Source organism: Copadichromis virginalis, linkage group LG16 (genome assembly GCF_057382275.1).
Source record: "Copadichromis virginalis isolate Kocher_CV1m ecotype Utaka linkage group LG16, C_Virginalis_male_GT1.1, whole genome shotgun sequence".
In the NCBI taxonomy this organism is placed as follows: Eukaryota; Metazoa; Chordata; class Actinopteri; order Cichliformes; family Cichlidae; genus Copadichromis; species Copadichromis virginalis.
Genome location: NC_140633.1, coordinates 17,338,590 through 17,354,663, shown reverse-complemented (window position 1 = coordinate 17,354,663; position 16,074 = coordinate 17,338,590). Strand labels below are relative to the sequence as shown.

The 16,074-nt window shown below is 39.4% G+C and overlaps 2 protein-coding genes across 3 annotated transcripts; both read left to right on the top strand.

Moving 5' to 3' along the window:
• Positions 1-928: 928 nt before the first annotated feature.
• Positions 929-6,187, top strand: upf3a (UPF3A regulator of nonsense mediated mRNA decay). Of its 2 annotated transcripts, none has more exons than XM_085435649.1 (10): positions 929-1,129; positions 1,830-1,936; positions 2,027-2,133; positions 2,366-2,464; positions 2,621-2,731; positions 2,829-2,884; positions 2,963-3,121; positions 3,225-3,358; positions 3,732-4,032; positions 4,885-6,187. In XM_085435649.1, exons 1-10 carry the CDS (start codon positions 989-991, stop codon positions 5,071-5,073), a joined length of 1,404 nt encoding a protein of 467 aa, XP_085291775.1. In that variant the 5' UTR covers positions 929-988; the 3' UTR covers positions 5,074-6,187. The 2 variants fall into 2 exon arrangements, with proteins under 2 accessions (XP_085291775.1, XP_085291776.1); XM_085435650.1 differs by having other exon boundaries at positions 930-1,129; positions 3,732-4,020.
• A 50-nt stretch (positions 6,188-6,237) lies between these two features.
• On the top strand, positions 6,238-11,477 carry p2ry8 (P2Y receptor family member 8). Its single transcript, XM_085435651.1, has 3 exons — positions 6,238-7,300; positions 9,248-9,561; positions 9,905-11,477. Exons 2-3 carry the CDS (start codon positions 9,275-9,277, stop codon positions 10,602-10,604), a joined length of 987 nt encoding a protein of 328 aa, XP_085291777.1. The 5' UTR covers positions 6,238-7,300; positions 9,248-9,274; the 3' UTR covers positions 10,605-11,477.
• Positions 11,478-16,074: the final 4,597 nt, after the last annotated feature.

Here is a 16,074-nt window from a genome sequence, read left to right as displayed (position 1 = left end):
TTTACACCCACGATAAGGTCTGCCGGGACTTGGACACCTGCTCCACTTTTGTCCCCAGCATGAAGAGCTCAGAGTCGACACCAGAGGGACCTCGGCTGTGTGCAGAGACCAGAAGCAGCAAGGAAACCTTCCTAAGTAGTGAGTGTGCTGCCAACCTAAGTTCAGTGCTGAGTTAAAGAAAAAAACTTGTTTGTACTTGGAAAGAATAAAAGTACTTGTTTATAAAAATAGGTTTGAAAAAGTGTGAGGTTTATTCCACTGTGGACAAATTCGCCAGTTTGCCGTGTGCACATCCATGCCGAGTCCGATGTGAAGAGATGGCTTTGTTGACCTTTTTGCAGTTCCCTGTCGAGACATCCACGGGCGGTCAGCGAGCCAGTCTTCCTGCCATGAATCGTGGAGTTTTGCGGGCAGCTCATCGTCTGCGAGTCAGTGCGACATGAAGCCCACCTCGGGATCCTCACAGTGACACCGAAAGAGCCTGTCTTATAGAGTTACATACACACTGCGTGAGTGGGAGTGTGTAATTATTGCAAGAACTGTTTCTTACGTACTTTTCGGTACTGATTAAAGACCGTTGTGGATGCTTAAACTAAATAAATGCGTTTTTCAACCAAGTGGATAGTTTCCCTTGTTTATTTATAAAATTGTTTATTTCTATTATTTTAGTTGTTTTGCTTTTTTTTTATTTTAGTTTTTAAATTTTCTTTTCTTTTCTTTCAGTTGTTGACCAAGCTAGAACAACAGCTCCATACAGGGAAACTACGTAAACTTCATACCATAAAACCGCTTAAAAACAGAGAGAGAGACTCCAAAAAGGCTATAAAAGCGATAACAATGTTTGTTGATTAAATAGTTTGCCGCCTGTTCTTTCGGCCTTCGGGATATCAAAGCTGTCTTTTCCAGCCTCTGTCCGCTCGCGACATCACTGTATTCTCGCGAGCACTCGGTGGCTTAACGCGGGCGAAGAGAAGGGACATGGAGAGAGATGCGGTCTGAAAAGGACCAGATGACCGTGGGCAAGGAGAAAAGCGTCGTCGAGATACAGTTTAGGGACATCCCAAGAGAGCAGGAAAACACTTCCGGCAACCCTAAGCAGAAAGAAGAGAAGAAAGAGGTGTTTACAAAGGTGGGTAGCTGAGCTTTTGAACCGTGTCGCATTGTTTACGCTGCTTGGGGGGGCCGTCATGGAGGAGACGCGGAGGGATCGTTTCAGCACCGCGGACAGCGACGAGAGTTTGAGGCAGTGGATTCACGACGATCCCGTGGATTCACCCACTTACAGCCTCCTCTCAGCTTACATGTCACGTTTAAGTCTGATTTCATTTCATGTAACGACTCTTCACGTTGGTATTTTATGATGACATTCCCATGTAACGTTCAACGGAATGCAGAATACGACTGCTGGCGATTCTCAAAACTGTCTCCGATACACTTCTTGTTTTCAGCATGCATGCCCAGTAACCCCACTTTTAGGCCTTAATATCATTCCCGTGTTCTTTGAATGTAAGAATTGCTGCAGCAGACACTCAGTAATTGTTTAGTGTGTTGGCTCCCATCACTGCTAATGTTTTATTACATCGCTATATCGTGTTTGAGCCTGTTTAAATTCTTTGTTGAGTTAATATTTTCATAGTTTCAATGACTGCGCATTTGCCTCAAGTAGCTCTTTGGTGTCAAGTTTTGAACAACATGAGTTTATATGGAGGGGGTTTTTGGGGTATGTATATGTTGTGCCTTAGTAAAGTTGATGGATTTATTTATCTTACTGTATTTCTGTGTAAAACAAATGTTAAATAAAAATAACAAACATGCAAACATGCTTATAGGTGGTGATTCGAAGGCTCCCACCCAACCTGTCAAAGGAGCAGCTAGAAGAGCAATTGAGTCCACTTCCATCTTATGACTACTTTGAGTTTTTCCCAGCAGATCAAAGGTATCAATATTTTCTGAACTAGGTGATTAAAAGTTCTGTTTTCTTACAAATGTAATTATGAAATTTTGGGATGCCATTTTCTCTTCACAGTCTGTACCCCCACCTGTTCTCCAGAGCGTATATCAATTTTAAAAACCCTGAGGATATCCTGCTGTTTAGGGACCGATTTGATGGCTATGTCTTCATAGACAACAAAGGTACTTCTTGCCTGCTTTTAACACATTTTAACTTTATTGTCACTGCATCACTGTTGGCACACAGGGCCACATTATCCTGCTATGTTAAATGCAAATAAAAGCATGTTTGCTTTACGGTTACAGGATAATCTTTATGGGCAAAGAGGTCACTTTAAAACTTTTGTTGCCATTGTTACTATCTGATAGCTAGTCTGTCAGTGATGGGCTGCTTTCTGTTTCAATATTTATTCAGGCCAAGAGTATCCTGCAGTCGTAGAGTTTGCTCCCTTTCAAAAGATTTCGAAGAAGAAGCTAAAGAAAAAAGATGCCAAAGCTGGGAGCATTGAAGAAGGTAAAATACATTAGAGTCTGTCCTGCTCTAAAGCTGTCCTAAATACAGTTTGTCATTCTTACATGGGTTTAGGATGTTCAGAGAATCAAAAGTGTTTAAATAGGACACATTTAGGTCAGAACTTGTTAATTTAGTATCTGTTCCATTCTGGGTCAGATCCAGAATATAAGCGGTTCTTGGAGAATTACTCCTGTGACGAGGAGAAGTCTATGGCCAACCCTGAGACACTGCTAGGAGAGATAGAGGCCAAGACCAGAGAGCTCATAGGTACAGTAAAATATCTTCATGTGTCCATCTGCCTACTAATAGCGTACCACAGATTTTTATATATTGATTAACTGATTCTATTGTTTCTTGATTTTAGCCAAACGGACGACACCGCTGCTGGAGTACATCAAAAATAAGAAAATTGAGAAACAGGTAGGAAGGCGAAGCTATCTCCAAAGTGTTTTTGAAATGTGAAACATCTATTTCAAGCTGTCCCATCTTCCTCGACAGAGAATAAGAGAGGAGAAGAGAGAGGAGAGAAGAAGAAGAGAGCTTGAAAAGAAGCGGCAAAGGGAGGAGGAAAAGAGAAAGCGGCGGGAGGAGGAGAGACGCAAGCGAAAAGAGGCAGAAAAGCAGAAGAAATTGTCTGACAAAGACATTAAAATTAAGGTAGCCAGTCAGCATAAAAATCTCATTAAATAACCATTGTTGTTTAGATCATGCAGTGGCGTGTAGACATGGAGTTTTTTCTGTATTATTTGTGCTCCTTCAGCTCCTTAAGAAAAGTGACCGGGATGATGATGTGGATTCAGACCGAATGAAGGACAAGAGTGACACTGGAGAGACAGACAGAGGCAAATGGGAGAAAACTGGAGGACAAATAAAGTCAAAGGACCCCAAAGACAAGTAAGGACTGTGAAATCATTCAGACATGTTGACTGGTTTTGATTTTGGCTGACAGAATTAGATCACTACTAGTTAAAATACGGCACCCCTATGGACAGTTTTCAGACATATATATGTACCAAAACATAAATCAATACCGTAAATATTTTGATTGCATTTAACATAACATATTAGCCGCAATATTTTATGTATTCTAAAGGACAATCATTGATCTTTGTAGCATTAATATACAGTTAATAATTACAAATTGTATTGCAGAAAAACCAAAAAATACTTTTAAAAACCTTCCATGATGTCTTATAATGCAAATCTTTTGCAACTAGCATCGTGGTGTCTAACCTGGTGTTTCTGCAATCTATATTCTGACCACTAGAGGTCAGCCTGAGAGTGACAAGGAGCAGCGAGAACAGCATGGGCGCAGGCAGAGAGATAAGGATCACCGTGGGAAAGATGAAGAGAGGAAACGACAGAGGCATCACTATGAGTTTGACAAGTTCATGCGGCGGAAGGATGAGACCAAATGGGGGAAGGGCTACTGCCAGGACCGAGCAAAGAAAGAAGGACACCATCATGGCTATTCCTACTGTCCTGACAGTGGAGACAAGATAGGAAAGGAGGAGAGAGAGGACCTGGGTAACAGGAAGGAACGCCTCCGAAACAAGGTGAGCGAGAAGGTGAGCATGAGAATGGGGAGAAGGCGATCGCTGATTGTTTCATCACTAATTTGTTCATCTGTGTAGACTTGTTTCAGATATTGATTTATGTGTGACTGTCTCCATCTGATAGTAGGCCAGCTTATGTTTCTTCCAAGCAGGCCTGTGAAAACACTATTAAATGCATCATAAACAAAGATATCATCAGTGGGTTTTTCAACTTTTTTTTTTGCTCCTGCCAGACTCTCAGACCTGTGAAACCCACACTGTTGTTTGAAGGCTGTCAGTTTCACAGCTTCATTTGTGTTTAGAGCTAGGTGTCAGTTAGTGTAGCCTCAGGCTTCAAGCAGAGATGATGCCAGCAGCTGTAAATTCACTACTTATTTTTGTTTGCTTTTGTTCTTTTTCAGCCACACGGTTTTCAACCCCCAAAATAACAATTTTTAATACCCTATTATTTGAAGCAATTTACCAGATTCTGTGCAACTCCCACTGGAATCACAAAATACTTCAGTAAATGGTAAATGGCCTGTATTTATATAGCGCTTTACTAGTCCCTAAGGACCCCAAAGCGCTACATATCTAGTCATCCACCCATTCACACACACATTCACACACTTCAGTAGAGCTTTATATGCAGCAGTTTCACCCAAAAGAACTGTGAACTTGCTTTGTTGTGTATGAATAAGCAGATCCCTTTTAGAAATTGAATGAATGGTATTTAACCTTGGAGATAGTTACTGCAATCACCCATAGTGTGCACTATTGTAATCACAAATTGCAAGTAACCACACATAGTAGGTAGGCTCAGTGTAATCAAGTTGCTACTATATAGCGTATCTCCCATGTCCCTGCGCTCTTTTCTCCCTGCAGGACCGTCCAGCCATGCAGCTCTATCAGCCAGGTGCACGCAACCGGAAGCGCATGAGCTCGGCAGGCAAAGGCTACGACTGCATCCCTGTGGGCCACTCGCCTGAATCCAGGACGGAGCACTGTTATGAGGTTGCGACCATGGCAACGGGGCTGGAGAAAGGTTTTGAGAAAAGTAAAGATGAGCAGTGAGCAGTGTGGACGCTTTAAGGGGTAAAAACGAGTTAATTATTCATCCTTCACCTAAGTTGGTGGTGACAGATTCGACTGGTTATCATTGAGCTTTCAAGATGAATATACCCCGCTGAGAAAGAAAAATCACTTCAAAAGCAGCCTAGTAGTAATTTTTCTGTGTGTTAGGTGTGATGAAATTCAGAGATTTGGGTGTTGGTCAGGATTCTGTTTTGGGGGTTTTTTGCCTGCTCGAGCATGAAGACTTGGAGGAAAGAATACCAGAATGATAGCACAACAGTGAAACAAATCTTTTTTTGTTTTATGCCCTGCTCTTCCTGTGTTCTCATTCAGAGATTGGCGCTATAGCTGCTACTGAAACTGCTCTGCTAGCTACTTTCAACTTCATCAGCACTTGAGCCAGTTATGTGTCATTCTGTGTAGTGATAATATTGAAGTGTGATCCCTGTGGGAGGCAGCTAATTGGCAGCATCCATCAGTAGTTTACTTGTGAGACCATTGCCTCATCCTCTGCATCCTCTATAGTTCTCAGATCATGTATATTTTATAATGCTCTTATAGATTTTATGTAAACTAAGAATATTGCAACTAGAACGTATAGAAAATGGATGTAAACAATGCCAGGCAGGAAATTTTGTGTGTGTTGTTGTGTGTAAAAGCGAGCGAATGAGGGGAAATGTTCCATTTTACTTGCGTGTCTTAAATTTGGTCCATCCTATTTTTCAGGCGTCTCTGTCTCTACAACAGAGATCCTGTTTTTGCGTGTGAGCCAAGCTTTGTACTTGATCACCCAGGAGCCAGGAAGAACACATTCTCTACATTTCTATAAAGTATTTCCTAGAAATAAATTATGTAAAATTGCAAAGTATGGCACCAATGGGTGACCACTATTAATTTTTTATGCTCTTTGCATGGTTTTCTAATAAAGCCATCAACTAAATGTAATGGGGAAGCTACAAATATTCATTTAAAAAGCCTTATATTTTTGTTTTTGTTTTTGCACGTGTCCCAACATGGAAACTGACAGTGTTTAAACATGTAATACCTCTTGGATCATTTTGTTGTTGCTTTAATTTTCCATAAGTGTGATAAAATAAAAAGACTAAACCGTTAATTTTTTCTGTTAGTGTGGTTGTCTAACAGTTTGGGTGAAGCCAGATTTACCTGTGCATAATATGCATTAACAGTTGCTAGTTATGAGTCATTACTGTTTGCATATGAATATAGTTGGTATTCGGTCGTTGCAGGAAGAGTAAAGTTGGTGAAGTGAGACTGTTGAAGGCTGGGTCGCAAGTGACATTGAAGAAAAGTTGCTCATGCATTTTGTTTTTGCTCTTTCTTCAGAATATCCTCACAGACACAGTTTGTCATCTTTCCCCCAGATAAAGCAGAAGTATCATAATCAACAGGAAACCAGCAGAATAAGAGCACACATGTACATGTGCGAAAAACATGCATTCTCACTCACAAGACTCTTAACAACTGTAATATCACATTCGTGGGTATATGTTCACACTTTCATATAGGTGTTGAAGGTGGCAGTTGGTATTTCCTCAGACCTAAAAACTCTCTCACGATCCCTCTTTATAGTCTTTAGTCCTTAAACTTTGTTATTTTTGCTCAGTTTTTGTTCAAATTTATCCCCCCTCCTCCTCCTCGCCACACACTGGCATACATGTCACAGGTTTTACTTTATGCCTTCTCTCTTCTTTATAATCTCACTTAATGAGCAAAAGCGAAAGAGACACTATGACACTCTGGGAACTCCCAAAGACTTTAAGAAGTTTACTATAAATCTGTACACAAACATAGTGGGTTTTTACATTTCCAGTCTCATTTCTTAGAAGCTCTCAGTAGAGTTCGGTCACACAATGTTTTACTAAATAACCGATTACACAGGAGCGCCATAGCTGAAGTTATTATGGCGAACATGGGAAGGAATAAGACGAGCATGTGAGGGAACGTGGCAAGTAAACGTGTGCTCATAAGCTTGAGGTGAGTCACACATGTCTGCCTTGTTGCAAGTAATTTCCAAGACTGAATCTAATGGGTGGCCGTTAGTGCAGTTGGTAGGATAAAGATTGTCACATGATCCATTTCCTGCGATTCTGGCACCGTAAGTTGAAACCCCCATTTCCTCAGCAGCCTTTCTTAGTCACAATATCTGTAACCCATCTATAACTGACACTCAGATGCCAACTTGTGGCTTCAGCGTGTGTTCGCAAAGGTGAGTTCTCAGCTCTTGTATACAATACGCATTATTTCCCAGTGTGTTACTGAATAAAGACGAGCCCAGTTGTTATTGTTATTATTTTAGATGGTTTGTATTCATTTTTACCTTTTCACTAATAGTAGATTCAACATGATGTTTTTTTTTTTTTTTTTTTAAATACATGTGCTTTAGTTAAAAGTTAAAAAAGGAAACGATTACGACAGCGTTGAGGCGACAACAGTTTGAACAAATTTCATGAGAGGCAATGTGAGTGAGTTTATGTAATGTTAAAATATAATTCTGAAGAACACATTAGTAAAAATGTGCCTTTATAGTGGTATGAGAAATAGTTTTCAGGAAATGAAAAAGGGTAAGTTACCAAAATGGTGTTGTCGTCACTAACAGTAACAGCGATGAAGTAATAACGTAATTCCCATGGCTTAAAACTGAAAGAAACTTTCAATGACTCAAAGTTGGTGGTCTGTAGATTTCACCTTTCTTTGTAATGTGGTAACTTTGTTCACCACGATTGCCATGCGGGCCATGGCGCGTGAGGAAAAAGTGCTTGTATTCACTGCTTTTGCTGTAGCGTTCATCGTCTCGCAGTTTCAGTTTACGGTTTTAAGCCTTTTATTGTGTATTGTGTATTTTGTTGTACAGTTATTTTATTTTCAACTTTAATTTATATATTTTATCTTATTCTTCCCAGTTAAATTTACCCTTCATTCTAATTTGTGTTGTACAGTTATTTCATTTTTAACCTTAATTTATATTTTATTCCTTCCTAGTTAAATTTACCCTTTTTAATTTTTCATATTTATTTCCTATCTTATTCATAGCCTTTCCTTTTTTGTTTTCTTTAGGTCACGAGCAGTTGTCCAAGCATTTCACTACATATCGTACTGTGTATGACTGTGTACATGACAAATAAAATTTGAATTTGAATTTGAATTTGAATTTAAGGATATTGTTTGCTACAGGTTACAAATCAGCTCCCCAGAGCATTTCACAAGATTGAAAAAAATAAGCCATAGCAACAGTTGGCACTCTGCACCACAAATCATGCATACCTTTTTCCTGTGTGAAAACTCCACCCGACACATGTGCTGCTCGCACGCGAACATCAACACAGAAATAGATTCCTGGAATAAGGGCAAAGGTATTTGTTTCACACCTTGAGATCAATCATTCGTGTTTCTGCAGCAAAATACTGTTTGTAACAGCACTTCAGACAGAGGGTTTTTTTCTTCCCTCAGTCATTTATATTGATGTATGAGAAATGCAGGACATCAAGATGTGCTGCAAGCTGTCAGTGCAAACAATCCCTCCAACTGTACTTTAAATTGTGTATGCAATGTTACACTAGTGCTAAGTTTAGTTGATTTTGACACTTTTGTCACCAGGACAGTTCTGCACTGATTTATTTCTTTTCTCTTTTTTTAGTTGTGCTGTGATTTTCATTTGAGTTAAGATTGTGTTTACACTTTCATTGTTGGGAACAAGTGATGTGGTTTCCAATGCTTGTGTGGGCGAGAGCAGTGTCGGTGTTTATCCATTCGGTGTGCTCATCCATGGCTGCTGTTCAGATGTTAACAAAAAGCTGTTATCATGTAACCAAACAGGGTACAGCACAAAGGAATGGTGAAATGGAGTCATTAATTAAGCTTGGTTACTTTGGCCGGGTACATTAAATTTACATGACTTACTCAAATGTAAATATTTCACACTCAAAATTAAAAAAAGATTTCTGACTTGCCATTGTAATATTAGAGGCTACTTTCAGCTGCTTGATTTTTTATTTCTTTTTTTATTAAGCGATTGGTGTGCATGCTTGTTTAGGTAAATCCAACATATATATTTTTAGAGTGTAAATAACATTTCTTTACTTCCACCAGTATATTGTGAAAAAACTGACTTGTCTTCTGTGAACCTCACAAGGCTTTTCTGAACCCTTGCACACAGGTGACGAGAGACCGCTCGCTTTCAAACATGAAGGTGAATTCCAGCAAACTAGACAACGCCACGATAAACTTTCTGCAGAATTCTGGCGCCGCCATCTCTATCTCTATTTTGTACATATTCATCACCGGCATTAACTTGGTGGGAAATGGCTTGTCCATGTGGCTTCTCCTCTTCCGTACCTCTCCCAAGTCTCCTTCCATCATCTTCATGATAAATCTTACCCTTACCGACATGGCTCTCGGTGCTGCTCTGCCCTTTCAGATCTCCTACCAGCTCCAAGGATATCAATGGAATCTGGGACCAAACATGTGCAGGTACTTTTTATTAAACTCGGACATTAATGGGACAGGGGGATTATTGATTAATCTGCAGAAAAAACTTGCGTTGAAGACAACAAAGTTATATAGATATATCAAGGTATATATATACATGTGCCACAGCTTTTCTTCTATTACACTGATTTTATACAGATATTTCAAGGGAGACAGAGCGTGACAGTCTTGATGCTATGACAGTGAAAGTAGTCACATCTTTAAATAGAAAATATACGAAAGTGTAGTCGAGATTCACTTCATTTTCCTGAACCTGTTACTGATTATTTTTTTACTTCAGCCAGCAATTAAACAGAAAACGTTTTTTCTTTCTTCCCATTTACAGTTTTGTGACCCTCGTTTTCTACTCCAATATGTACTGCTCCATCCTTACAATGATGGCCATCGGTATCGACCGCTATCTGGGCATTGTCAGGCCCATGCTGTTCAGGCGGATCAGGAAGAAGAGACTGATCGCTTTTATCAGCTGCTTCGTCATGTGGGGTTTGGTCCTGAGCACTCTGTATCCACTGATGACGACAGACCTGACCTATCGCGTTCCTCAGCTTAACATTACAACCTGTTTTGATATACTGAAGACAGAAATGCTTCCATCCATGGCGGCCTGGGCAGCCTTCCTCTTCAGCATGGTCTTCGTTCTCTTTCTCTTTCCATTCTGTGTGACATCATTCTGCTACATCAGTGTCATACGCAAGCTGGCCAGTGATTCAAAGACATCCCAGAAAAAGAGAGCAATCCGTCTGGCAGTCATTGTTCTCTTAGTCTTCACATTCTGCTTTGGTCCAAACAACATCCTCCTGCTGATACATAGCGTGCTGAGACTCTACTATAAGAAGTCTATCTACACAGCCTACAAGCTGTCTCTGTGCTTCAGCTGTCTAAATAGCTGCCTCGACCCATTCATTTACTACTTTGCATGTAAGGACTTCAGACAAAAGCTGAGAGAGATAATACATCTGCAGAGTTTGAGCAGTGGAGATTCAATGAAGATGGAAAATAAAGAGACTTTGTACTCTGCGCAGTGAGGTCAAGAATGAGCACAGAGAAAGGTGTTTTTGAAACCACAATCACCACAGCATAGAGCGAGAATGGGTCAAAGGGGAAGAAAGACTTCAGAAAGGAAGTCAGAGCGGGTTACTCTGAGTCAGAGAAGCTCTTTGTCTTGAGTCAAATCTCAAAATCATTTGTGCCAGTTGGGGTTTTTTTGTTTGTTTTTTCTTTGTGTGTGTGTATAACAGAATAAATGAACATGAAGAGCAGCTGTGTGTCTTGGGTAACTAGTTATCATCCCTGCATTAGCTTTCTATTTATTTTAAAGAATCCATCACCTCATTACAAAGCACATTTGTCATAGGTGGAAAACCCTGTTTCCCCTTATTATTTCTGATCTGACTTTAACAAATGCAGGATTTCTTAAGTGGATTTTCCAAGCCAGACAGAAATCTGATCATGAGCTGGAATAATCCCAATCCACAAAAGACAGACCCCCACAATCACTCGGGCACAAAGAGTTTCTGGCAAAAGCCTGGTGCCACAACCCACAGGACACCCCAGGGGTCCCTTGTCCTTGTGCCACTGCATCAGAAGTGGTTTGGCTGACTGATAGGGATCTACACAATCTTATGCAGGTAGTTTTAATGATGTAGCTTATATGTATATATCTATATTTTAACAAACATTCATATAACAGTTGTTTTTAGAATATATGTAGCATGTGCAATTATGTAGCATAAATCAAATATGTTGTATGAGCCGCACTGTTTTTGACTTTGTAACAATGTATCTCATTATTTTTTTTAAATACCTTCTCTCTGTACTGTGTGTGTATATATAGACACACACGTGTGTCTATATATATATATATAGACACACGTGTGTGTGTGTGTGTGTGTGTGTGTGTGTGTATATATATATATGTATATATATATATATATATATATATATATGTGTGTGTATATATATATATGTATATGTATATATATATATATATATATATATGTATATGTATATATATATATATATATATATATATATATATATATGTATATATATATATATATATATATATATATATATATATATATATATATATACACATATATATGTATATACATATATACACATATATATGTATATACATATATACACATATATATGTATATACATATATATATATGTATATATATGTATATATATATACATACACATGTGTGTCTCAGTTTCTTCCATCATATAAATAAAATTGTTATTATTATTACTATTACTTCTTTTATTATTAGTAGTAGCAAGGCTGGACTGGCCGCTCGTGATTTTTCGTTTTAATGGGCCGATGGGGTTTTATTTCTTTTCTTTTTTTTTATTGGTATAAATGAATGGTGGTGGATTGGCCAGTTGGTCATGATCGACTCTGGGCTGGACCAATTACAGCCGAGGAGGTCGAACTTTAAAGTTGAGGTGAGAAGGAACGCGATTTGTCCCGTACTACTTCAGCTAGAAAGTTACTAATTCAATCATGAAACTGATCAGTGATCAGCTGATCGGCTTTTCTCTCTGCACCAGAAAGAGGAAACCAGCGGAGGTCGCATTAAACAACAGCAGCACGTTGAAGCTTGATCAGCTGTTGTTAGCATTTATTTAATATTAATTTCTAGTATCAGCTGATGTTTGCTGGAGCCACAGCTGTAAAAGCTGCTGGTCATGATGTCTGTTTGGATATGTGGTGAGAGGGAAACATGAAGATGAAACCAGGAGATGTCCTTACTGAATCATCACAGATGAACAGGTGATGGAGAAACAGGTTTACATTTTAGGTTGAAGGGAAGTTATGAACTGTTTCTGAGAGACAAATAACACCAGGATCCTTTGTAGCTGACAGCTGGTAACTGTGCAGGGACGGGTCTAGCAAAGTTTTGCCAGGGGGGCAGGTAGGGCATTAACAGGGAAAGGGGGGCACAAAGAAATACTTTTCTTTCTTATTCTTATGTCTAGCTTTTATTAAATATTTATCTGAATCTTACAACCAAAGTTTTCACATTAAAATGTATAAAAATCCATTATTGTATTCAGTAAGTATTAAGGTTAGCATATACCCTAGTAAGTTATAGGGCTTTGGAGCGTGATGTCACGGGAGGGGGCGTGGCCACGATTTTTGGTCGAGCCGCCATCTTAGTAGGCCAAACAAAGGGCTACAGGGGCGAAAGCACACGGGAACATCAGCTATGGCTCGTACTTGCTATGTTGTCGGTTGCAATGTTAGATCGCACGATCGAGAAGGGAATAAGCTGGAAAATGGGCTCTCTTTTTATCGTTTCCCCTCCTGAAAGCAACATGAGGGATCTCATGTATCTGATGTTACCAAACGTGAACATCAGGCTTGGTTGGCAGCGGTGAGATGAGCTGATATCGAGTTCTCTGCCATCATTTTTTGTTGGTGTGCTCCCGACATTTTCATTCAAATTCTAAAGAAATTCATATTGCTCTTTATAGGCTTTTAGTTTTAATTTCAATGCGCTGAGGTCATAGAAAATTAGAACAAACATCTTAATGTGTGATGCAGCAGAACTGTGTTCTGTTTATGGAGTAGCTTATCGGTGACAACTTCTCCAGAGTAGTGAGTGGAATTTGCCTTTTTTTTCGGACGGTGTGTTTATCTTTTCTTTTAGAGGAATTTTAGGGGCAGCTGCTGAGGAGAAGTCAATGTTATGTGCAACCTCTGGCTGTATCTTGGTCATATGGTCAACGTACTCACAACGTGGAGGCTCAAAAGCGGCCAACTCTTGTACCCAACCGTTTGTGAATTAGATGTGCGCCTCCAGGGATTTATAATTCCGAAAATGATTCGCGGTGTATGCACTGACTCCACAGACAAGGTACGAGAAGGTATCAGGGTAGGACAATGGCGGTAGGTCTTCAGGGTTTCTACTCCACTGCCGTATTTCATACGGGTCCACATTACCAGTGCACGCTATTTTTTCCAAGTACCGTCTCTTGGCGTCCGGGCGCAATCTGTCTCGATACAGTCCTTTGACTTTTGAGCTGATTTTGAGCATGGTTCTGGAAGTCGTCCTTCCAACACAGTGTGTTTGTTTTGATTCGTGGCCTTCTCAAATGGCGCCGCGCTCCCACAATGCATTGCGGCGTTACGTCAACTCCAAAGCCCTATCTGGTCGTTAAGTCTGACGTCACTAGCCGTGTCTGGGCCTAAACTCCGCTGCAGGTCCATATATCAAACGATCACTATGGCATTACTGAGAGTTGAAAAACTGTCTAAAGTCTGTCATCTTTAATAAAATGATCAGCGTTCTGCTCTACCAGGTGTAACAATTGAGTTTAACATCCAGGCATCCATGAAAACAGAATTTATGACATTTAACGGAGTTAGAAGTTAGCAGGAAGTTAGCTCGCTAGCTTCTATCTAAATACAATATAGCATGTCCTGACTGCGGGGTTTTGGAAACAAATTAAAACGTACAGCTCTGCTATCACTTCCAACATTAGTGAAGACAGAAAACTAAACAGCAGTGAGGTTTGTAGGGTTACTGAAGTTTGGCTAGCTGGTATATAATGATGTGCTACGTGACCGCTAGCGACACAGCATAATATAAACAAGCTAACTTTTTTTCCACTCGATAAAAGTTAAGTTAACGTGAGTGTTCTCGGTGGTCAGGAACAAATGTAATCGCATGGCAGGATGATGTAAAAGGACCAAACTTCAGCCAGGAGAACAACTGAGATAATCCATCCATAATACGAGGTTAGTCATTCATATACTACTGCATGGGCTGGGCTGTAGTTACATCCTAAGGTTTTAAAAACTGAGCTTAAATAAATGATTAGCGGTAATAAAAGCCGAGGGAGGTCAACAGTGATCACTGACTGTTTTAGGAGCTTTTTGAGATTAAATAGAAGAAAATACAAAACATTAAACATGTTAACAACACAAAAGCCATATTAAACGCAGACTACTTTAGGCCCGGAGGTAGGATTCGTCATGTCATCACTTAAGGACCGGATTGTATTCTTTCCTTTGGAAAGGTACCATCTGTGCAATCTGCAATTCTGTTGAAGAAAGATGTTGAATCTATTTGATTACTGGAGAAAAATAATAGATTTCTGTGCATTTGTTTTATATGTGCATTCAATTAAAATTGGTTTTGTCAATTAAGCATCTTGAGGCAGAGGGTGGGGGAGTGGTTCCCTATTTTTTTTTCTTTTCTTTTTTTCCTGGGAGTTGGCAACCCTATTAGTTAGGTATATGCAGTGTTGGTCAAGTTACTTGAAAAAAGTAATCAGTAACTAATTACTGATTACTTCCCCAAAAAGTAATCCAGTTACTTTACTGATTACTTATTTTCAAAAGTAATTAATTACTTAGTTACTTAGCTACTTTTTAAAAACACGATTTACAACCTGAATAGGTGATAAAGCGATAGATCTGTCAGCCCAATTCTACTTTTTCTGCATAATCCATCATACAAAATGTAATCAAATGGAAAAGTCTCTTTTTTTAAACTTGTTTTATCAGTTTTAATCTTTTAACTTTATGCATCAAGCAAAAATTAAATTATATGCAACATTCTCTGGCTTGAAGAAAGTAGTTTAACATTTAAACCTATTTTCTGCACGTTCCAGCACATAAAATAAAATATTTTTTGTGTTTACACTCAGTCTTTCAAATAGATGCAAGTAAAACACAGCAGAATATAAATAAAATCAAAGACTAGCGGTCCTGTTGCTCTATTTTCACCTGTAAAGCAGGAGTGAGGTAGGCGGAGGTGTGCTCTGGTGCGCTCTGGTGCAGGTGTGCAGCGGTCAGGTGAAGAATCCGCGAGTTTCTCTGTGAATTTCCCATTACATCGTTGTGCACTCGGAGCTTGTTTAGGGTTTTTTTCGGTGTAAAAAGAAGTTTTCTTCCCACGCACAATGGACACTAATGTTTTTGTCACTTTTTATGGAATCAAACTCAAAGTAAGGTCAGTACTTCCACGTTTTAAACGCTGCACGCTCATACTCTCTCCGTACTCGATATATGATCCATTGTTGATCTGCACACAGCTGTTGTCACAAACGTCGCACTCGCTTACGTCACTGTCATGAGACATTCTTGCAAAAAATCACGGTTTTAGTAACGCAGTAACGCAGCGTTCCTACGGGAAAGTAACGGTAATCGAATTACCGTTTTTGCAATAGTAATCCCTTACTTTACTGTAATCAGATTACAGTAACGCGTTACTGCCCATCTCTGGGTATATGTAATTATAAATTAGGTTGTTTTATATTTTTGCTAAGTACTGTTTAGAATACCAGAATTGGGAAGATGGTGTAGGTTTAAGTTTATTATAAAGGCTTTATGACTTTTCCTATAATGCCATGGTGGGCCGGTCACTAGTCAAAATGCCTAGGCTGTTTTTTTTTTTTTTTGTCCCAGTCCAGCCCTGAGTAGCAGTAGTCGTAAGTAGTAGCAGTAGTTTACTGGTGGAACTGGTGTGCGTTTCT